Source organism: Mus caroli, chromosome 8 (genome assembly GCF_900094665.2).
Source record: "Mus caroli chromosome 8, CAROLI_EIJ_v1.1, whole genome shotgun sequence".
Lineage (NCBI taxonomy): Eukaryota > Metazoa > Chordata > Mammalia > Rodentia > Muridae > Mus > Mus caroli.
The window spans coordinates 64,891,904-64,908,373 of NC_034577.1; the positions used below are offsets into that span (position 1 = coordinate 64,891,904).

A 16,470-nucleotide genomic window follows, 5' to 3' on the forward strand; every position below is an offset into this window, starting at 1 on the left:
GCATATGTATCAAAAGATGGCCTAGTCGGCCATCACTGGAAAGAGAGGCCCATTGGACTTGCAAACTTTATATGCCCCAGTACAGGGGAATGCCAGGGTCAAAATGTGGGAGTGGGTGGGTAGGGGAGTGTAGGGGGGAGTGTATTGGGGACTTTTTGGATAGCATTGGAAATGTAAATGAGGAAAATACCTAATAAAAAAAATTAATTCAAAAAAAAAGAAAAAAAAAAAGAAAAGCACTTTCTAGCCCGGCAGTGGTGGTGCACACCTTTAATCCCAGCAGTTGGAAGGTAGAAGCAGGCGTATTTCTGAGTTCGAGGTCAGCCTGGTCTATAAAGTGAGTTCCAGGACAGCCAGGGCTATACAGAGAAACCCTGTCTTGGAAAAACCAAACCAAACCAAACCAAACCAAAAAACAAAACAAAACAAAACAAAACAAAAAAAAAAAACCAAAAAACAAACAAAGAAAAGAAAGCACTTTCTGTTTACCCTAAAGGACAGCACATACTGCACGGAAGGCCCTGCTCAACTTCACTAATCTTTATTCATATTTGTATTTCCATTCTTTCTTGTATAGGTCTATAATTGTTAGCTTTATGGACACAGACAAGGCAGGGATGATACTTTGTATAGCATATGAAAGAAAGACAGAAAGGACAGTTTGGGGCTGACTAGGAGAGAACAGAAGCTGAGAAAAGAATAGGGGTGAGGACCACATTTCTGATGGAATGAGCCCCTTCTCTTCTCTTTTATAAAATGATTATTTATCATTGCCTTGTATATGGATGAGTGTGTTTATAACAAATGTGTATATGCATAGGGATGCTCACAGCCCAGCACAAATGAAGATGTCAGAGGAAAACCAATAGAAGTCAGTCTTTCTCCCAGGTGGGAAATGTGGACTGAATGCAGGTCTTTAGGCTTACACAGCAAATGTTTCTACCCACTGGGCCATCTTTGGTGAGCAACTCATGTTGTAATTGTCCCAGATGACATGAGGACTGACACAAAGTCCAGAAGATTCTCCCAGGTTCTTTGTCTCCTCAGTTTGTGTTCTTGGCAAAGAAATGTGGGGAGGGGGAGAAGGTGTTCCTTTGGGCTCCCTTTTTCTTCTTATAAGTTAGGTCTGGGAAGGCTGAGCCATCAATCTTCAGAGATAAAAGTGAAGGTCTAAAAAAGATGGAGGTAATGTAAAATGCATCGCTCTCAGCACTCAAGGGGCCTGGTTGAGAACAAGCCAAAAAGTAATGGTCTCTATTTTACAGAGAACATAATTGATCCCAGGGAATGGCAAGTGATTTATTCAAATAGGTGAACTGGTAAGAACTAAAACTGTCATCAAAATTTAAAGAATTGTTGTCTCCAAACACTTGGACACTTCTGTTTCTGTCAGGGAAACATTTTTCCTATTTGAAGTTTTTTGAAGGACAATGTCAGCATGAAGGAAGGTCCCAAGGTGGACAAAATACAAAATGTCAGGAAGTTTATTCAAGTAGGACATGAAGGGATTTCTGCTCTAGCATACTGCAACAATACTAGGAGGAACCAAAATATTCTAAAGAGACGTGTTTCCTTCCCTTTGGTTATGAGACTTCAAATATTGGTCCCCAATACATTCCCTCAGGAATTTTATGTTGGAGAGAGAAGAGGCTGGGGGTCCAGTACCAGCTGGAGGGTTTATGCTTTTTCCTAAGAAGAAACACATAGTTCTGACAATCTGTCATACTACCAAGAGGAGAGCCTGGAGCTCAGCCCATGATGATAGGAAAGACCACATCTTGAATAGAACTGATAAGTCATGTATAATGTCTAAACTTCACTTGAGGACCTCAACGATGGACATGGGAGCGTGTCACTTTTTTGATCCTTTCCCCAACGTGACAACATTAAATAATCAGCTTGTTATCTAACAGGCCTATTGAGGGTAAGTAGATCCCAGGTCCCATTCTCTGTCTCTAATAGTAACTAACAGTTAACAAACTTTAACGCAAACAGGTAATAGCAGTAAGGACTACTTTAACAGGAAGAGGATCATGTTGGCTACCAAGAACATTCATGTTTCTAACAGAACTGGAAATCTAACTAAAAATTCTTTGAACTAATGGTATAAAATTGTAGAAGAAGAGCCATGACTTTCATGACAAGCAAACAGAATATTTGCCTATAACTTAATGATAAGTCACTAAAATGGCTGCTTTCCATTGGGTGTGAGTTAGGTAAAGAATGGGAGAAAATGGAAATAGTCTAGGAGTGTCCTTTGCTTTGCAAGGCCCCTTATAGCCTCCCTGGCACATTAAAGGAAAGGGTTGTGATGGTCCTAGAAGATGCCTTGTGAGGGAAGTTCAAATAGGAAATAATCTAGCACTTCAACAGCAAGATCAAAACACTTGGGCCACAGAGAAAAAGAAAGTAAACTGAGGCAGCTCACCTACGATGAATGACCCATCTTGTTAAATGAATTCCCTCCTATTTTGAGGTCTTAGAACTCTCATCTTTCAAGTTTCAAAGTAAAATCATTTCTTGTTTGTTTGCTTGCTTTGTTTTACATTTTGCTTTTAGGTCTTTTATCCCTCACCCACCAGGAATGAATCTATGTGTGAGACGGAGTCTGTGCTAATTTTTTCTTCCATATGGAAAACCTGGTATCTCTTTTTATGGTGTACTGCATCCTTTCTGTAATGATCCAGAATAGCACCTTTTCAGTTATCACATGCCCATCGATGCATAAGCATTCCTGAAATACCCAGTCTGTGACTTCACTGGTACCCCCAAACACACATGCACATGCTCACACATGGTTTTTACTAGTTGCCAATTTTATGAGAGTTTATAATAAGAAAAAGTGTTTAGATTTCATTAAATAACTTTCTCATATGCATTTGGGAGTACACAGAGCTTCTACTTGACTCCATTAAGATAATCTCATGACACTTGTAAATTTTTGGTATTAAATTTTTTTTGTCTTTCTGTAGTAAGCCTAACCTAGACATGATATATTATCTATTTCCTACATGAGAAGATTTTGTTAGCTAGTAATTTGCCTAAGTTTTTACATCTATGTTCACAAATGAAACTAGCTTGTAATTTTTATGTCATAGAACTCTATTTTGGTGATCACGGATAACTTGACTTTTCAGAATTAGTTAAAAAGTGATCCGAATTTTCCTAATTGTTGGGAAAGTTTATTTAAAATTTATAACTACAACTGCTAGAGTTTATTTCTACTTGGGGATTCTGTGTCCTTTTAGGAAAGCTTAGTGGGCTGTAAGCGCTTGCAGTGTAAGTATAGGACCTGGAGTTGGATCCCTAGCATACATATAGTTGTCAGGTGAGTGTTTAATCCCAGAGCTTAGGAGACAAGAGAAAAGAATCCTCATATCACGTTGACTAGACATATTGGTAAGCTATTGGTTCAAGTGAGAAATCCAGTCTCAATATATAAGATAAAGAACAATCAAAGAAGATACTAAATGAAAACCTCTGGCCTCTGCATGCATGTGTATGTACATGTGCCTAAACACATATGGACATAATTGTACACACACACACACACACACACACCACATGTGTACATATTTTTATTTATTTTTTATTACATATTTTCTTCATTTACATTTCAAATGTTATCCCCTTTCCTAGTTTCCTCTCTGAAAATCCCCTAAACCCTCACCCCTCCCCCTGCTCCCCAACCCACCCACTCCCACTTTCTGGCCCTGGCATTCCCCTATACTGGGGCACAGAACCTTTGCAAGACCAAGGGCCTCTCCTCCCACTGATGACTACCTAGGCCATCCTCTGCTACATATGCAGCTAGAGACACGAGTTTCACCATGTGTTTTCTTTGATTGGTGGTTTAGTCCCAAGGAGCTCTAGGGGTACTTGTTAGTTCATATTGTTGTTCCTCCTATAGGGCTACAGACCCCTTCACATACCCACCATCACCACATTAAAAGTTCCATGAGTGAGAGAATGATAAATTTACTCTTTGCTGTATACTTAGGTCTCAGAACAAATAACTTGCTAAAACCTTCTGAATCAATAAGCGAGTTCATGCTGGCTATCCACTGCTTGTTAAGTTTCCTTCTTTTTGTCTGAGGAGTAGTCTGACTTTTGTGCTTTGGTGCTTTCAAAACCAAGATCTTCGGACTTTATTGCACAATTTGCTAATAAATTTCTGCTGTTCTTTATGTCCTTTTATTTTCTTTAAATTTATCCTCATATTCACTGTGTATCATCCCAGGCAGTAAGTATGGCATATTAATTTGAAGCCTTTCTTTATTTTAATACAAACACTGAAGCTTATGCATTTTTCCACATGCTTATTTACTCTCATATTTTTGGACATAGATTGCTTTCAATTTCATTTAGTCTGTAAGTAGCTCTCAGTTTCAATTACAATTACCATTTAGAACCACAAGGAATGTTGAAGTGTATTCTCAATTTGAATCAATTAGATGATTTTCATCATATTGTAATAGGCTTCAAATTGAGATAACTGTGCTTGCTGCATTATGGTATAATTTGATTCTTTAAACTGTTCTGAGCATTTCTCTATGGTCTGGTACATGGTTACCTTATAGTTAATGTTGAATATGAAGCTGATATCTTGATAAGGATGTATATTCTAACTGCCCACATAAGCTTCTTTATTTACCCTATAAATCAAGTATGTTAGCGGTTACTCAAGTGTTCTATATTTTTATTATCTCTTGACATCTTTTCATATTTGAAAAGGATGGTAAAACATTCCACTATGATAAGAGGTTTATGCTTTTCTTTCTCTGAAGTTATAATGCTTGATTATACATAGATAGAAATAAAAATTAAAATATATGTGCAACTGTAGGTATACTTACTTTATACTTTTATATACTTTGAAATATATATGACATAGCACAAGGTATATCCAGATTTGAGATGCTTATACCTAACTGGTAAGTTTGATTTTTATTTGGACCCATCTCTCTCCTACTAATGTCCTATCTGATATCAGTACAATTAATATAGCTTTCATTGAGTACTTTTTTGATATTATTTTTGCTTAATGTTGCTGTCAATCTTTCATGTTTTTGAAAGATCCTGAGAGAGAAGAGTGAAAAATTATGTAAGCCACTAGACTTGTGTTCAAAATAGACCTCACTAATGGCAGGGAGTAAAAGTTTAATTCGCCCCATTGTTCCAGGATGTACTAACCACAAAGTAGAAGTTTAACTTGCTCCACTGTTTTAGGAAATGTTTGTACAGAATACTTCAACCATTTCTTGAACCCGTTATGCTTGCCAAATGCTATAGCCCCATGCCAGGTGTTTGTGGTTTCTGCCTTTATAAACCCCTTACCCTTTGAGCTCAGGGTCGACTCCTCTACCCCTGTGTGGGAGTCGTCCCCAGTGCATTGGCCTTTCCCGATTAAACCTCTTGCTGTTTGCATCAAGATGGGTCTCTTGTGAGTTCTTGGGCGTTGCATGATCCTGGAGCTTGAGTGAGGGTCTCTCCCGTTTCGGGGAACTTTCAGTTTTCATTAGTGAGGTCTATCTTTTTTAAAGAATATATGCTTCATATAATTTACTCTTGAATCTGGAAAACGATTTCATTGCTAAAATTACCCAGAATTCTTCATTTAGATTTAAGATTACAGGCAAGTAGATATTATTGAGGGCCTGACCTTAACAAATTCAAGTTACTTGGTTATTGTGTGTGTGTGTGTGAGATATGCATGTGTGGATATATGTATGTATGTGAAGCAAACAAACAAAAACATGAGTAGTAGAGATCTCTGAAAATTCATTGGTCATTCTGTCCAGCCAATCAGCAAGCTACATGTTCAATTTGTATTCTACCTTAAGAAATAAGATAAAAAGTGATGGAGAAAGGCAAGGTTTGAGATACTTTTTTCTTTTGGCTATGTTGGGTGGAGGGTCATAAACAGTACCAAGACATGGTTTCCTGCATAGAAGCACTAGGACTTCTCTTTCCAAATGTGCCTTGTTCTAAGAATATATCAGTTTTACTTGATGACATCATACAAGGGACTGGAGAACATCTGAAATGTCCTAGACCTCATCCTGCACTGAGGCCAATCATTGTACTTGGTCAGGGAAAATGAATGAGCTCCCATCCAATATAGAGACTCATTGACTATATATGTAGTTGCTCATTTCAAGCATGATCAGAAGAATGTTACATCACATTATGTACAGCTAGCTCATATACCCTGCCATGTAGTTTTCTTAAAGTGAGGCCTTCTTCAATAGTTCATACTCAGAAGGTCACAATGAAAGCTTTTCTGCCACTGTCCCATCTACAAGAAAAAGTGAGACATGTGCTTGCTTTCTTCACTCTGACCCTCCTACACCTGTCACGGCTTCTGCAGTGTTTATTTATACCCATTCCCATCCAGGTTTCTCTGCTCTTCTACAGTGTGACTTGAAAGTAAGAAGTTATTCACATCACTTCGGTAGTGCCTGGCATGGAGTGGGCTTCTCCACAAATATTTTTGCTTGAATTAAATCAATGGATTTGGGAATTTGACATGAATTTGAACTGGCATCAGATGGAAACAGGAAAATCCACACAAGCTGGTTCTTTACTCTGGCAGCTTTGTGATTTCCAGAAAGTCAAAGAAGAGTATGAAAAAAAAATAGCCAATAGAGATAAAAGTCATGTTCTTTCTGTTCTCCTGGGACCTTACATCTTCCACCACACTTTCCACAGGCTCAAGGACAACTGTTTCCTGCCAATTACCACACCCAGCTTCCCTATGCCCAACCAGTACTATGTTGAAGATGGGACCAACACCCTGCCATGACACTTCTTCACCCACCTTTAAATCAGACACATCTCTGTAGCACTGCTCAGAGCGGGTGTGGTCTGACAGCTGCACATTCCAGAAGCAGGGAAGCTGATACACCAGAAAGGGGTTTTGTTTGATAACAGCATTGAAAATATCCTGTGGAATAAAAGCCAAAGATACAGTGAAGCTAATAGCTAGTTCAGTTTAGAGGAAGACATGTTTTGAGTATCCTGCCCGTTTTCTACAGAAACTAAGGGGTGGCATTTGGAAAGGAACAGGGGAATGTCACAGGCCAACCTAGGTGACTAGGTGACTTATGAGTCTTAGGTGGTCATCATCCAGGGAGTTCACACAGAGCAGATAGGGAATGACTTTCCCATGCTGACTATCATAAAATGAATGAAGTCTCTTTTTCTCCCCTTTCCCCATCCTAGCTTGGAGCCCTAGGCTATCCTGAGACTTCTGGAAGGGAACCAATGGGCTGACAAGTGACTCACATCATCTAGAGAGTTGAGACAAATTACATATACTGACTCCCAGCAGCTCTTTCTTGGGGCTTTTGGTTAGCCTAGTGATGGATGTTCCTTGGATTTCTACAGGCCACAGCATCCAGAGTACAGCTTCATATTTCAAACTCCTCTTGTCCAGGAAGATCCCTCCTACACTTGTGTGTGTGTGTGTGTGTGTGTGTGTGTGTGTGTGTATGTGTATAAAGAAGGGTTTGAGCTCCCTTTCCAAACCCAACATGAAGCCTCACTTATTAGGCAACTATTTGACAGGTGGTACAGGGAGGTGAATTACAGGCCTTCATGGCATAAGATGGTAGAACAAACTATCCTCACTGGACACAGACATACAGTTCCCAGCAACAGGGAATACACTCAGGTCATTGTTACCTGACTTGAAATATGAAGATAGCACACAACTATCCCCTCAGGTCTTAGCACCTGAGTTATTATCTTCTTCACTTATTCCTTATGTTGTATCTCATTGTTTAGGAAGGGAGATCAGTTTTGGTTACTTGGGAAATACTGAATAATAATGATGGGAAAAAAGTGATGTAATCCTTAAGACTTTCCTGTTTCCTCTGTATCTGAAAACTTTGTTGAAATTTGACAAATGAATCATGAACAAAAATGTGGCATGATCTCAGTATGAATAGGAAAGAAAGAAATAAGTAAAGTCCAGAAAAAGCATCTACATCACACCTCAACATGGTCAACAGGGAGTGATCCTGAGTTCTGAGGTCAAATAGGTCCCATGCCTTTCCCAATCAAAATGAGAAATATGATTTAATGAATATTAGTTAACAATTTGTTGGAGTTCAAAGGCCTTTTCAGACTGTCTGGTTAAAGTTGGTCTTTCTTGCTTTAGTGCAATTCCCTTGAGTTCAGGGTGACCAGGATAAGGACCACAGTAATGATTTATACATTATATGCTGCTTTTCAGATATATATGAAATATTTGGGGAAATATACCGTGGTATTTTGGGACCTTAGGGAACAGGTATATTCTACACTGGTGGTAGAGATGGTACTGATGGCTTTTAACATAGCAGACTGTCATCCACTTGCGAGTCATATTCCATAAACAAAAAACTTTCTGAGGTAAAGAACCTGGGTCCTATTGCTGGAGACCTGGCTTAGTGTTCTTGAACATTGACTGTTCTTCCAGAGAAGCTGAGTTTGATTCCCAGCACCCATACGGAGGCTCAGAAGCATAAACTTCTGTTTCAGATCCCCTCTTCTGGCCTCCATAGGCATCACACACACATAAGATTCAGAAACATACATGCAGGCAAATATCCATATAGAAAAAGTAAATAAAGAAAATAATTAGGTTCTTTGTTTACCTCTGCTGTCTTTCTACATGTCATAGTATACAATGCTCAGTGACTGTCTTGGTTGAGTACATGAGTGATCCAATGAATTGAGACCTGTCCAATTACTAACAGGATTCTTTTAAAAATAGCACCGGATCTGCTGTAATTGGGGTCTGGAATATTCTTCCAAAGGTCCATATGCTAAACTACTGATCACAAGTGTTCCCTGGCTTCCCCACTAGAGATATTTAAACTTTTGATAGGTAGAATTTAGTGGAAAGTTTTAAAGTCACTGGGAGAATACATGTGAGGGGAATTGTGGAGCTGCAGTATCTTCTTTGGTGTTGTTATCATGGGGTGAACAGACATGACCCTCCATGTGCTCTGTAGTGTTTTGCTATTAGACAAAGAACAATGTGGTCAACCAACTATGGGTTAAAGCCTACTAAACTGTGACCCAAAATGAACCTCTTAATCCAGGCATGGTGGCACCTACCTTAAATCTCAGAATCTGGGAAACTGAGGCAAGTTAATTGCTAGCTACTTCAAGGCAGTCTGGTGTATATACTGAGAACTTGTTTCAGAAAAAGCAAGGAGCTAAACTAAACTGTAATAAAAACCCTTTTCTCAGTGTTTACTGTCCTAACACAGCTTGTATTAATTGGAGAGCACTCAGATCTAAGAGTCCTTGTCACTGGTCACTCACCTGGTCAGCCAAAGATGTAGACAACATGCCCATGAGTTCCCTCTCTGCTGTCAGTCTCCACATCTGCTCCCATTTCATCTTCCGAAGCTTGTCTAGAAGCAGTAGTATGACTCCTGGGAAACGTATAGGACAGAAGAACAAGAACAGGGAAATGGAACTAGAAACACTAGCCACTTGGGGACAGCTTGCTGTACTGAGATAAGATCTAACTACCTTCAGTGATGAGTTTTCCCTCCCAAATCTCAGGCAGTGAGCCTTCACCATTCAGGGTGCAGAGTTTGGAGATGAAGAATCTTGGGCTCAACACCAGGCTCTGTCAGATACTGACCTAATTATCATGGAGCATTAATGTTTACAGGGAGGACATACCTTGAATTTGAAAGTATGAACATTATTGCACATACACAGACACAGACACGCACACGCACACACACACACAGCCTTATGCCAACAGCAGCCATCTATACTTGTGGAGGTTCACACCAGTGGTGCTGTCTTAGGGGCAGGAACCCCACCACTCTGTTCACACCATGGTCACATTGGGCTTGGCAAAAAATAAAACAGCTTTTCTACAATTTTACTCTGATAATATATTTTAGTTTTAGTTACTTAAAAAAAAAAATGAGCCCCTGACTGGTGCCATGTGGCCCAAGTGAGGAGGTAGCCTGAGGTGAATACTAACCTGGTGCCAAGGCCTGGGCAGTCAGATCGCCCTCAGATAACCCTAGTTCAGGTCACATGGCCCAGGTGGAAAGAGAGCCCAAGACAAACCGGAGACAACCACTAGTCTGGTGTCATGGGTCTGAGTGGAAAAGAAGCTTGAGTCGACTACCAGTCCAGCAAAGCACAGTCCTAGGCAGGTAGACCTGCTTGAGACGAACCCTGCTTGAAGCCACACTGCCTAGGTGGGGCACAGTACTCCTGAGACAACTCCAGATACCCAAGGGCCTTGATGATCAAGTAAGTGGTGAAGACATGGAAGAGAAAGAGAAGCAGAAGGATATGTACACAATGAAGAGAGGTGGAACTGGGGACTGGAGAGTAGTGAAGAACAGACTGATATAAGTAGCTGGTGAAGCCACCTAAGGTCATGGTGGGTGGGGTCTTGGGCTGTACTGCCACTGAGGGCCATGAGTCCATGGCCCTGCAGCAGGGTGGGTATGTTACCATCAAAGGACAGGCAGATGCCCCTGCCTTGGGCTGCTGCATGGGGCCATGTTGATGTCTGAAGGCTATGTAAAACTGGTTCCATCCCTCATCTGGGTATTGTGGGATTGCTGTCCCTGTCCCTCACCTCAGTGATACCCAGGAGAGTGGGTCTCTCATCTCTCCCAGGTAGCACACAGTAGAGCTGGCCCTGGTTGTGGGAGTTGCAGCTGAGCTGGCCCTGAAGGTGTGAGTATGGGAGGACTGGCCCTGCCACTTGTCTGCTTTGCACTGACATGGACAAGGAAGAGAAGCTCTCCTCTACCTTTACCTCTAGTCACCTGTGGTGAACTGGGGAGCTGGCCCTGAAGTCATGAGAACAGTAGATTGGCCCTGCACCTCACCTGGGCGGTACAGTAGATCTGGCCCTGATGGTGTAGGCACAGGTCAGTCTGCCCTGAGGGCATTAGAGTTGGAGGGCTGACTCTCCCATTTGCAGCTGCAGCACTGGATGTGCTGCTAGGCAGGGCAGTGCTGGAGAGCTCACCATAGTGGCGTGGGTGTGGGAGAGCTGGTAGGCTGGACAGCTCAAATACCTTCCAGGACCAGAATCAGGGCTTTGAGTTATCTACCTCATTGAAGAATTAATAGAGCATGTGAAGGGTATGGTCCTACAAATCCAAAGCTGCAGGATCTCCATGACACAGAGTATGGACAAGATATCCAAGAGGAGTCCCAGTGAGGTTCCAGTATTGATAATGTAGCAGAAGCTAGAGGCCTCATACCAGATGAATGACTCACTAAATGAACATTTGCAAGCAAAGAAGTGTGGACAAAAGGGTATACCATAATACATACTACTGAGACACTACAACAACCACAGTGAGATTTTTTTCCCCTTTGGGTAGGTAGGTTGTAAGAGCTGAGGGCAGGTATCAGATAAAAAGGCGAGTGGGGTTGGGGTGCACAATGTAAAATTCACAAAGAACCAATAAAAGTTTTTTTAAAAATATGTTTCAATGTTTGCCTCCATGTATGTGCATGTGCATTTGGTACCCACAGAGAACAGAAGAGGGTGCCTGATCCCCTGGAGTTTGAATTACAGAAGGTCCTGAGCCGCTGTCTGGGAGCTGGGAATGAAAATGAAGTCCTATCCAAGAGCAACAAGTGCTCTTAACCTCTGATCCATCATTCCAGCCCCTTCTGATTACATCTTCATCTATTATTTGATAGTTACTCACTAGCCACACACCCTTTCCTTAGTGTCCTTGACTTCAGCACATCCTTCAATGACTCAACAACAGTCAATAGGCTGTGTCAATCAATAGGAGTGAAGTGCTCATGTTTAGCCTTTAGCACAAATGCCAAGGCCTTCATGTTTATAAGAAACTATTAACTGCCATTCCATGAGCATGGGAGATCTTTCCATCTTCTGAGATCCTCTTCGATTTCTTTCTTCAAAGACTTGAAGTTATTATCATACAGATCTTTCAGTTCCTTAGTTAGAGTCACATCAAGGTATTTTATATTATTTGTGACTATTGTGAAGGGTGTTGTTTCTTGATTTCTTTCTCAGCCTGTTTATCCTTTGTGTAGAGAAAGGCCAATGATGTTTGAATTAATTTTATATCCAGCTACTTCAGTGAAGTTGTTTATCGAGTTTAGGAGTTCTTTGGTGGAATTCTTGGGGTTAGACTAATATAGTCAAAATGGCTATTTTGCCGAAAGCAATCTACAGATTCAATGCAATCCTTATCAAAATTTCAACTCAAATCTTCAATGGGATAGAAAGGGCAATTTGCAAATTCATCTGGAGAAATAAAATACCTAGGATAGCAAAAACTATTCTCAACAATAAAAGAACCTCTGTGGAATCACCATGCCTGACCTCAAGCTGTACTACAGAGCAATTGTGATAAAAACTGCATGGTACTGGTATAGTGACAGACAGGTAGATCAATGGAATAGAATTGAAGACCCAGAAATGAACTCACACACCTATGGTCACTTGATCTTTGACAAAGGAGCTAAAACCATCTAGTGGGAAAATGATAGCATTTTCAACAAATGGTATTGGCTCAACTGGCGGTTAGCAAGTAGAAGAATGAAAATTCATCCATTCTTATCTCGTTGTATAAGGCTCAAGTCTAAGTGGATCAAGGAACTCCACATAAAACCAGAGACACTGAATCTAATAGAGGAGAAAGTGGGGAAGAGCCTCGAAGATATGGGCACAGGGGAAAAATTCCTGAACAGAACACCAATGGCTTGTGCTGTAAGATCAAGAATCTACAAATGGGACCTCATAAAATTGCAAAGCTTCTGTAAGGCAAAGGACACTGTCAATAAGACAAAACATCAACCAACAGATTGGGAAAAGATCTTTACCAACCTAAATCCGATAGGAGGCTAATACCCAATATATATATAAAGAACTCAAGAAGTTGAGTTCCAGAGAACCAAATAACCCTATTAAAAATGGGGTACAGATCTAAATGGGGTACAGATCTAAATAAAACATTTTCTTTTTAAAAATTTTTTTATTAGATATTTTCTTCATTTACATTTCAAATGCTATCCTGAAAGTTCCCTATACTATCCCCCCACCCTGCTCCCCTACCCACCCACTCCCACTTCTTGGGCCTGGTATCTCCCCTGTTCTGGGGCATATAAAGTTTTCAGTACCAAGGGGCCTCTCTTCCCAATGATGGCCGACTAGGCCATCTTCTGCTACATATGCAGCTAGAGACACGAGCTCTGGAGGTACTGGTCAGTTCATATTGTTGTTCCACCAATAGGGCTGCAGACCCCTTCAGCTACTTGGGTACTTTCTCTAGCTCCTCCATTGAGGGCCTTGTGTTCCATCCTATAGATGACTGTGAGCATCCACTTCTGTATTTGCCAGGCACTGGCAGAGCCTCACATGAGACAGCTATATCAGGGTCCTTCCAGCAAAACCTTACTGGCATATGCAATAGTGTCTGTGTTTGGTGGCTGATTATGAGATGGATCCCCGGGTGGGGTAGTCTCTGGATGGTCCATCCTTTCATCTTAGCTCCAAACTTTGTCTCTATAATTCCTTCTATGGGTATTTTGTTCCCTATTCTAAGGAGGAATGAAGTATCCACACATTGGTATTCCTTCTTCTTGATTTTCTTGTGTTTTGCAAATTGTATCTTGGGTATTCTAAGTTTCTGGGCTAATATCCACTTATCAGTAGGTGCATATCAAGTGAGTTCTTTTGTGATTGGGTTACCTCACTCAGGATGATATCCTCTAGATACATCCATTTGCCCAAGAATTTCATAAATTCATTGTTTTTAATAGCTGAGTAGTATTCCATTGTGTAAATGTACCACATTTTCTGTATCCATTCCTCTGTAGAGGGACATCTGGATTCTTTCCAGCTTTGGCTATTAAAATAAGGCTGCTATGAACATAGTGGAGCATGTGTCTTTTTTACCAATTGGAACAGCTTCTGGATATATGCCCAGGAGAGGTATTGCTGGATTTTCCGGTAGTACTATGTCCAATTTTCTGAGGAACCGCCAGACTGATTTCCAGAGTGATTGTACCAGCTTGCACTCTCACCAGCAGTGGAGGAGTTTTCGTCTTTTTCCACATCCTTGCCAGCATCTGCTGTTACCTGAATTTTTGATCTTAGCCATTCTGACTGGTATGAGGTGGAATCTCAGGGTTGTTTTGATTTGCATTTCCCTGATGATTAAGGATGTTGAACATTTATTCAAGTGCTTCTCAGCCCTTCTGTATTCCTTAGTTGAGAATTCTTTGTTTAGCTCTGTACCCCATTTTTAGTGGGGTTATTTGAAAAATAAAAGATTTTCAACAGAGGAACACTGAATGAGAGTGAGAGAGCAAGGAGGGGCCAAACAGCCCCTCTTAAAGTATGCTGCTATCTTTTTTGTTGCTAGGTAACTGGGGAGGAGTTTAGCCTGAAGGTCAGAAGCTTGGGACATTACCTACTTGACTAAAAGCCATGCTTCTCCTGTGGGAGCTGTGGGGGGCAGTAACTTTCACAGGAGCCAGAGTTCCAGGAGACATGAGAGAACTCCTTCTGTCCCATGTAGGTGAATTATCACAACCGGGTCCTGGGGTTCAAACCTCAGCTCGACTGGAAACCAGACTGTCTGTGTATAGCCCAATGCTCCACAATGGTTGGTTCCTAATGGTGGGGAAAGTTTTTGGTTCCATAGCAATAGGGGTATGAGGCTACTTGCTCATATCACAGAAGATAAGGAAGCAGAAAAATGAGAATGCTGATGTCCAGCTGGCATTCACCTTCCCCACTTCTTATTCAGATTGTAACTCCAGCCCACTGGATGATGCTGCCCTATTCTGGTCCCCTTCTCAGCTAATTTTCCCCAGAAACGCCTCCATACCCACATCCAAAGGCATGCCCCACTAATGCCCAGTACTCACATTGATAACCAAAACCAACCATTATACCAGGCCAAATAATATCATAGGTCTGCATGAAGAAAACCTTTGTTAAGAGGAAGGTCTCCCCTCTCTCCCTTCTCAGTTTCTTTCTGTAGTCTAGTTTCATGATTAAGCTAAATGAAAGAATCATCCTAGGACTGGCTTGGTTAATTAAGTCCACATGCTTCCTTGATTCAGAAGAAATAGAGATTCCCAAGTAGTTGCATAACTCCAACAGAGAAGACAAGTTCAAAGTAGGCTTTGGAAAAATCATTTTCTTTAGGTCAGTGTAGAATGTCAGGTTGGGGAACACAGTTAAACAAGTTGAGAAGACAGGGTGATAAACAAAAAATACTTGACATAACATATGTACAGTGAGTTGCAAAGGTGTTTACCAGGAATTTGATAGTTGTTGTTTCTTCCATCTATAATTCCTCAGATCACTATTACACCTGAAAATGAGTTGTTCCTTAGTCCTTTGGTGGTTCTTGTGGCTTTGCTGGTCAGACCAATGAAAGTGCCTGGGGCACTAAACAGATGCTGGAGGGAAACTCTGAGAGCATGTGTGCTCTCTTCCTTGAAATGTTTATGCAAGTAGCCCTTGCAATCAAATCATGGCTTTTCTCCCTTTGCCTTGAAGCACTGGGTGTTTCATTATAAGCCTGACACAATAATGAAGGTAAGTTTATTAAAAAACGACTCAATTTAAGTTTCCTGCTGAGTTTAACCTGGACTCACTTTTCAATTATAAAAATTAAAAGGTTCCATGACAAACTTTTTGCTAAGGTCTTTTTTTCCTTCCTGAAACTTGGAGAACAGAGAGAGAGGGAAGGAGGGAGGGAGGGAGAAGATGATGTTCATGCTCAGTTTGCTTTTTCCTTCTTATTCAGTCTGTATCCCCAGCCCTTTGACATGTGCTGCCTATAGGTACAATTAATCTTCTCACCTCAATCCACCCTTCTGGAAGCATCCTTACACTCAGAGGTGTGTGTGTGTGTGTGTGTGTGTGTGTGTGTGTGTGTGTGTGTGTNTTTTTTTTTTTTTTGAGACAGGGTTTCTCTGTATAGCCCTGGCTGATCTGGAACTCACTTTGTAGACCAGGCTGGATTCGAACTCAGAGATCTGCTTGCCTTTGACTCCCAAGTACTGGGATTAAAGGCACGTGCCTCCACTGCCTGGCATTTTTTTCTTTAAGGTGACTCCATATACTGTCAAGTTGATAATGAAGATGAACTTTCATATTTACCCTATGTTAAGACAGGTGGACAACGTTAACCCATCAGTGGCTACGACAACACACTCTACTTAATGTAAAGTTAGTACAAAGGAATTGCTGGACAGGTTATTAGCTGCAGTAGGAATGGCATGTCTTACCACCCAAAAAGACAATAGCAAAAACTCTTCTCAAGGATAAAAGAACCTCTGGTGGAATCACCATGCCGGACCTAAAGCTCTACTACAGAGCAATTTTGATAAAAACTGCATGGTACTGGTATAGTGACAGACAAATAGACCAATGGAATAGAATTGAAGACCCAGAAATGAACCCACACACCTACGGTCACT

General features: G+C 41.0%; 1 protein-coding gene across 4 annotated transcripts in view; it reads right to left on the bottom strand.

Annotated features, from left to right (window-relative positions):
* Nucleotides 1-16,470, bottom strand: part of Large1 (LARGE xylosyl- and glucuronyltransferase 1) — a 441,552-nt gene that overhangs the window by 42,853 nt on the left and 382,229 nt on the right. For all 4 annotated transcript variants that reach the window (XM_021170066.2, XM_029480702.1, XM_029480703.1 and 1 more), the window contains 2 exons: nucleotides 9,319-9,431; nucleotides 6,821-6,946 (listed from right to left, as the gene is read on the bottom strand). In XM_021170066.2, coding sequence (XP_021025725.1) covers nucleotides 6,821-6,946; nucleotides 9,319-9,431 — 239 coding nt within the window. The remainder of the gene's footprint in view (nucleotides 1-6,820; nucleotides 6,947-9,318; nucleotides 9,432-16,470) is intronic.